We start from the raw sequence: 6,000 nt of genomic DNA on the forward strand, positions 1-6,000 counted from the left end.
GACTTCCATTGTGCGCAATTGAGGCAGGCAGGCATCCTCCTTTATTTGTTCCTTGTCCCCTCTTCTGAACGACATCCATCGACCGCTCGCTCTTGCCTCTTTCGCCTTTCAACCTTACCCTCACCCTTAGGCATCACGTTACAGTCTGGACAAGATCAACCCGCCTTATGTAGCAGCACAAGGGCTCACTCATCTCTTAATCTTTTTATTCTTGACTCAGCTGGTATCTGACTGCGCCGGTCGTATTAATCACCCTTTAAAAAAACACAATTCTGTGTGTGCATGTGTGTGTGCGTGTGTGTGCAAACAAACAATTTGGTCTTGCAACACACCTGCCCAGTTGACGAATATTCGCCCGCCTCATCAAACGCCCATCTACTTAAGGTAGACGACCTTTTCTCAGCCAGCCTCCTCTATTCACAACTCAATAACTACGTCATTGCCTCTTCGATTCTTCTGGAAGACTTAGATCAAAAACAAAAATCGACACGTTCCTTCCTGCTCAGCAGCTAGCTGCCCACCTGGTTTGTTTACCTTCCTTCCTTCCTTCCTTCCCTCCTTCTGGTTCACCAGCGCAGTCCCTAACGTCTTTTTTTTTTCATCTAGCAGAAAACTCTTTCTCACTTTTTGAGATTTCCTCTTTTCTTTCTTCTCTCCGTACCCACCACCACACTCTCACGACGTTTGCTTTGCAACCACATCGCGAGTCCATCAAGCTCTTTACATATCCTTTTACTCTGCGAGTATCAACATCTTCACTCTCAAAAGCATCATCCTTCACACAAATTCCCACACTCTTCCCATAACTTTCACCAAAATCACCATGGTTCGCCGCAACCTCTTGGCTGTCGCCGTCGCGACCATCTTGGGTGCTCCTCACGTTGCTGAGTCTCACACCTGGGTCGAGCAGCTCAACCGAGTTGCCGCCAACGGTACCCTCGTTGGTCCTGCTGGCTTCCCGGCTGGATGGACTGGTCGCATGAGCTCTGCCTTCAACGACGCTACGTTTACCAACCGTATCCCGGGTGATGGCTTCGCCATGTGCAAGCAGCCCGTTGGCAAACAGGTTGAAGGCTTCCCCGCCCTCACCGCTGCTCCTGGCGACTTTGTCTCCCTTCGCTACCAGGAGAACGGCCACGTCACTCTCCCCAACACCCCGGAGAACAAGCCTCTGAACCGTGGCACTGTCTTCATCTATGGCACCACTCAGCCCAAGGCTGATGACACTCTCTTCGACGTTCATCGTCAGTGGACCGCTGATGGCAAGGGTGGCGACGGCCGCGGCCGCCTCTTGGCCACTCGCAACTTCGACGACGGCCAGTGCTATCAAATCAACGGCAAGTCCATCTCACAGGAGCGCCAAAGCAAGTTCCCCCATGAGGCCGCTCAGCCCATGGGTCGCGATGTCTGGTGCCAGTCGGCTGTTCAGCTGCCAGAGGACTTGGCCCAGAACTCCGACTACACCCTCTACTGGGTTTGGTCTTGGCCTACCCTCACCCCGTCTGCCCACGCTGCCTCCAAGAATGGCCAGTTCGCCGACTTCCCCGCCAGCTTCACCAAGGATAAGCGCGCCGCCACCTCTAAGGATGTCACCGTCGCCGAGCTCTACACTAGCTGCTCCTCCGTCAAGGTCAAGGGTGAGAAGCTAGTCGGTGGCGTAAAGTCAGCCTCCAAGTCCACTTCCAAGTCCAGCAAGGCCAAAGGCAAGCTTGCTGGGTTCCATCTCCTTCAGAAGCCTGACTACAACAACAACGCGGTCAAGGACCAGCTGGCCAACCAGTTCCAGGTCCGCGTCGACGGCCAGGGTGCCCCGATCAGCTCGAACCCTAGCAATGGTACTCAGAGCAGTGCTCCAACTACCACTGCAGCTCCCGCTGCCCCGACTGGAGTCACCGGTGGCACTAGCAAAGTTAGTGTCGTCACTGTCACTGTCACGGCCCCGCCTGTCACTCTCTACTCGATGGTCACTGTCACTGCTTATGCGCAGTCAACCCCCGCTCCTGCCAAGAAACATGCTGGCAGTGAGGGTGCTGCTCAAGCTGATGTCACCCCTTTCCTTAAGGGTCGTCACGTTCGTGGTAGAGACTCTTGGAAGTTTGGCCAGAGCGACTGAGCTTTCGGGGTTGGATCACGCAAGCACTGTCAGGGACGCGGCTTGTCTCAACAACTCCGACACTCAACCGTTCACATGATGATTCACGAAACATTTTCATTCTTTCACTTCAGCAATACCCATCATTCTCTACCACTCTTTTGGAGTTTGGGCTTCTTCGGTCTTTTGGCCACTTGGTACACACGGTTACAGGCATTACGTTCTCCTCAACTTTCCGGTATTCACAGCTACGGAATTGGACAATGGTTCATGAACAGGAGTATTACGGCTTGATTTGGGATTACAAGCATTGGCCCTTGTGGACACTGGGCAGGATTCCCCCTTCTTCTCTTGACAACTCGGCATATAAACGGAATGGCATTTCCGGCGGCGTTGGAGGATAAGGATGATACCAACTTTTTTCTTCTTCTGAAATTGCCTCATTTGAGGTTTTTTTTTCTCCTTTTCATTTGGTTTCGGAAAGGTTCATCATCGAGTTTTCAGATCTCCCACAATGGAATGTGTACAGGAGATGCCTTCATAGACATGGTTCGGGAAGCATATCCCCCATGTCCCTCACACCACTCTACTTATCTCAGCTATTCAGCCTTGTGTCTCCCTATGGGTTGTGCAGATTGACTTTGCACTTTAGGCATACGAGATGAATGATTGGAAAGCAGGGAAAGGATGATGAGGCAACGCGTTAAATGGTCATAGAACGCTGAGGCTATAACAATCACTTAGGGGTTGATAGTGATATGGAAGCCAGTTCACTCACTTATTTTGCAATCTTGTCGTGAAGGATGTGTTTCATGTGATAAAATGTGTGTGGCTAGCCAGTATGACCTGATATGATTCCTTGTGTGACGTTTTTGCGTGGCTCTTTCATTTGTGTGCTTCCTGATTGACTCACTCAGCTTTGGTCCCGTTTACATATGAAGAGTCCTTTGAATGTCTCGGTCAACACGATGACCAAGCTAGATGTGAATCTCGGAGTTCACACACCACTGCGCCAAAGTTATATCTTATGAGGCTTTATGAGCTAGCCGCAAGGCAGGTTGACTTTGCCGGAAGCAAGTGACCACCCAACGCTGTACAAATCGTTTGAGCAGGCAATGTGAAGTCGCCCAAAGAAATGGCATACCTGGGGTTCATCACAATGTCAGGAAAAGGAGTTGTTGATTTTTTCTATTGTTATTGTTTAATTGTAACCGCTTGGGCAGGCCATCCACTGCAAGCATTTCACTGACGGAGGCTACAACAGGCCTAAAACACCGTCGTCTTGTGGTGGAAGAATGGCCCTCTTGCTCTTTGGAAATACTTCCGATCAGATTGATCCCGACGTGCCAAGTAGATGAACGGTTCGCGTATGTGACCCTCCAATCAACCGGGAGATTGTAGGTTGGGCTCAATGCTTTTCCGCATCGAGTATGATGAGGGGATTTCCTTTGATGACGCGCTGTTGCAAGAGGGTTCGATATTGGGGAAGGGGATGTAAAAAAGTAAAACAAAACAAAAAGATAAGACGATGAGATGGCAGCTTGAGAATTCGTTACTTGAAAACGTAGGGACATCCCGCAAACGCATCGTGGTTTACATTTCACCGCGAAGAAGTCCAGCCGATTTTTCTCAAGGAACGATGCGCCTCTGATTGTCCGCCGTCGCTGGTGAAGCTAGACTAACCTCGACACTCCGCATGACTACGCCTATAGCGCTGCCACGAGATTCTCAACGGGACGGGCAGTATCACCATCGTCTCGAAGATTCATCTCTGGTCGTCCAGCGTGAACTCAACCCCCCTTCCGTGGCGCAAGACCCCGAAGAGACGTTCGGGGTAGCCGCGCGCATTATTGAGCCTGCCGTATCCCGGCCTCGGCTCGTTCTCACCGGCCCCTCACACACCGTACATCCGCAGGCAAGCAGGCGGGCTGCCCCTTACATCTCGCCGCACTGCGCGATGACAACGTCCTGGTTCGGCTGGTCCTTGCCGCGGTACCCAGTCTTGGTGGACTCCATCATCTTGACGATATCCATGCCATCGACGACCTTGCCAAAGACGACATGCTTGTTGTCCAGAAAGGGCGTCGGGACGGTGGTGATGAAGAACTGCGAGCCGTTGGTGTTCGGACCGGCGTTCTACAAGCGCAAATAGAGGGCCTTGTCAGTAAAGCATCGTTACCTAGCCGGTGACACGCCTGGTAGAAAGGGGGTGGACTAAAGAGGTGAACGTACGGCCATGGAGAGTAGGCCAGGCTGGTCGTGCTTCAAGTTAAAGTTCTCGTCCTCGAACTTGGAGGATCCGTAGATGCAGACGGAGCCGGTGCCATCGCCGTTGAGGAAGTCGCCTCCCTGGCACATGAAGCCTTGGATCTGCGGAGCATCGCGGTCAGCCTTGTAACGCCCCTCCTCTGTTCCCCGTCACGGCCCTTCACACGATGGACAGCGCAACTAAGGGATGGGGGGCCATGTGCGCCGGGTAGCGGAACTTACAATACGGTGGAACTTGGAGCCCTTGTAGCCCTGCGGGCGGCCGCGGGCGTCCTTGGACTCGCCGGTGCAGAACTGGCGAAAGTTCTCGGCCGTCTTGGGCACGACATCCTTGAAGAGCTCGAAGGTGACGCGGCCCAGGGGCTCACCTATGATTTCGGTAAGGCGTCAGAAACTATACGCGAGCGGCACGGGTGGGCCTGGATGTTTGGCGAGCGGAAGGATTGAGAGCTCAAGGACGGAGGGCGGAATGACGAGCCAAGAAGCCGAAGAAACCAGAGCCGCAAAATCGAATTGCAGAGCCACAAAATCCCACCGCCATTAATGACGATGCCCATGGGACAGCATCTTTGACCATTGCCTCAGCTCGCGTGCTCCATGACGAGCTGGCCGACTGGAACCATGGTACGAAAAGGGGCGCTCTCAGCATGTGCGCACATGGGCAGCGCCTGCCACTGACTTCAGAGGTTCCAAGACTTTCTCTCTTGGCTCATCCGAGGGCGAGACGAGTGACCCTCTCTTTCTGGGACGCCCTTCTCGATGATGTCCCGCAGCACCCGAGAAAAACAGGTGGATGAATAGAGGCGGTGCCCTGCCAAGGAAAGGTATGCACTTACCGCCAAGGGTGATATCAAAAAAGACCCTGTTGACACGATGGTATTAGCCCTGGAAGCTCAAATGTTCATGGGTTGGGGAGGTCACAGCTCGGGATCATGGATATGCCGTATTTCACACCCACCGGCTTGTAGACAGGAGGGTGGGTGGTGTGAACGCGTGACCTCAGCTACTGCCGGCGGTCCGTCAAACCCATGCCCTTTGGTGCCGATGAGAGGGCAGGACGGTTCGGTGAGGTCAGAGAGAGCCGCTCCCGAAAAGGGGGGGAGGGGAGGGGGCGAAGCTCGATGTAGACCAAGGGCTGCGTCCAGAAACTCTACTCCGTGCCACGCGGGCCAGCGGAACAGTGCAGGATGGCTGTGGTCAGACTTACAGCGGGTTGCCCGACTCCGGAAGCTTCGTGGGAGGCATGCCTGCGTGTGCGGTGGTAATTCGTGTAGGTCGCGTGTGAACGGGGTTAGGGAAGTGGTATATTTCCGTAGGCGCCGGGGGGCTATGCTGTTCTCGGGAAGCGAATGGGAATAAGGTGGTGGTTCAGGACGCTAGGAAGTTGCGGTTGGAGAAGACACTGAAAACAGGCTGGGGATTCGCTGTAACGCGGGGGCAAGCAAAAAAAAAAAAAAAAGCATATGGATGTGGATTGATTCAGCGGTCGACGCTTAAGCCGAATTGTCGGAACACGACAGAATGTGTAGAATGTGTGGAGACTCTGAACACTTAGCTCATTCTCCTCTGCAGCTGGTCCGGAGGTGGGGTGAGCAGGAACGTCAGCGAGATGCATTCACGCGTGTCGTACCCGGCAGGCC

At 53.5% G+C, this 6,000-nt stretch overlaps 2 protein-coding genes across 2 annotated transcripts; one reads left to right on the top strand and one right to left on the bottom strand.

The window, feature by feature from the left end:
- Window positions 1-823: 823 nt before the first annotated feature.
- LY79DRAFT_588356 (uncharacterized protein) lies at window positions 824-2,113 on the top strand (the record flags this gene model as incomplete). The annotated part of the gene is made up of 1 exon (XM_060560906.1): window positions 824-2,113. The coding sequence occupies one exon, from the start codon at window positions 824-826 to the stop codon at window positions 2,111-2,113; it is 1,290 nt and encodes a 429-aa protein (XP_060416719.1).
- Window positions 2,114-4,027: 1,914 nt separating this feature from the next.
- On the bottom strand, window positions 4,028-5,605 carry LY79DRAFT_667717 (cyclophilin type peptidyl-prolyl cis-trans isomerase/CLD; the record flags this gene model as incomplete). Its single annotated transcript, XM_060563425.1, has 5 exons — window positions 4,028-4,228; window positions 4,325-4,462; window positions 4,583-4,728; window positions 5,197-5,222; window positions 5,568-5,605. 5 exons carry the CDS (start codon window positions 5,603-5,605, stop codon window positions 4,028-4,030), a joined length of 549 nt encoding a protein of 182 aa, XP_060416720.1.
- Window positions 5,606-6,000: the final 395 nt, after the last annotated feature.

Source organism: Colletotrichum navitas (genome assembly GCF_030913465.1).
Source record: "Colletotrichum navitas strain CBS 125086 chromosome Unknown LY79scaffold_14, whole genome shotgun sequence".
Taxonomy (NCBI): Eukaryota; Fungi; Ascomycota; class Sordariomycetes; order Glomerellales; family Glomerellaceae; genus Colletotrichum; species Colletotrichum navitas.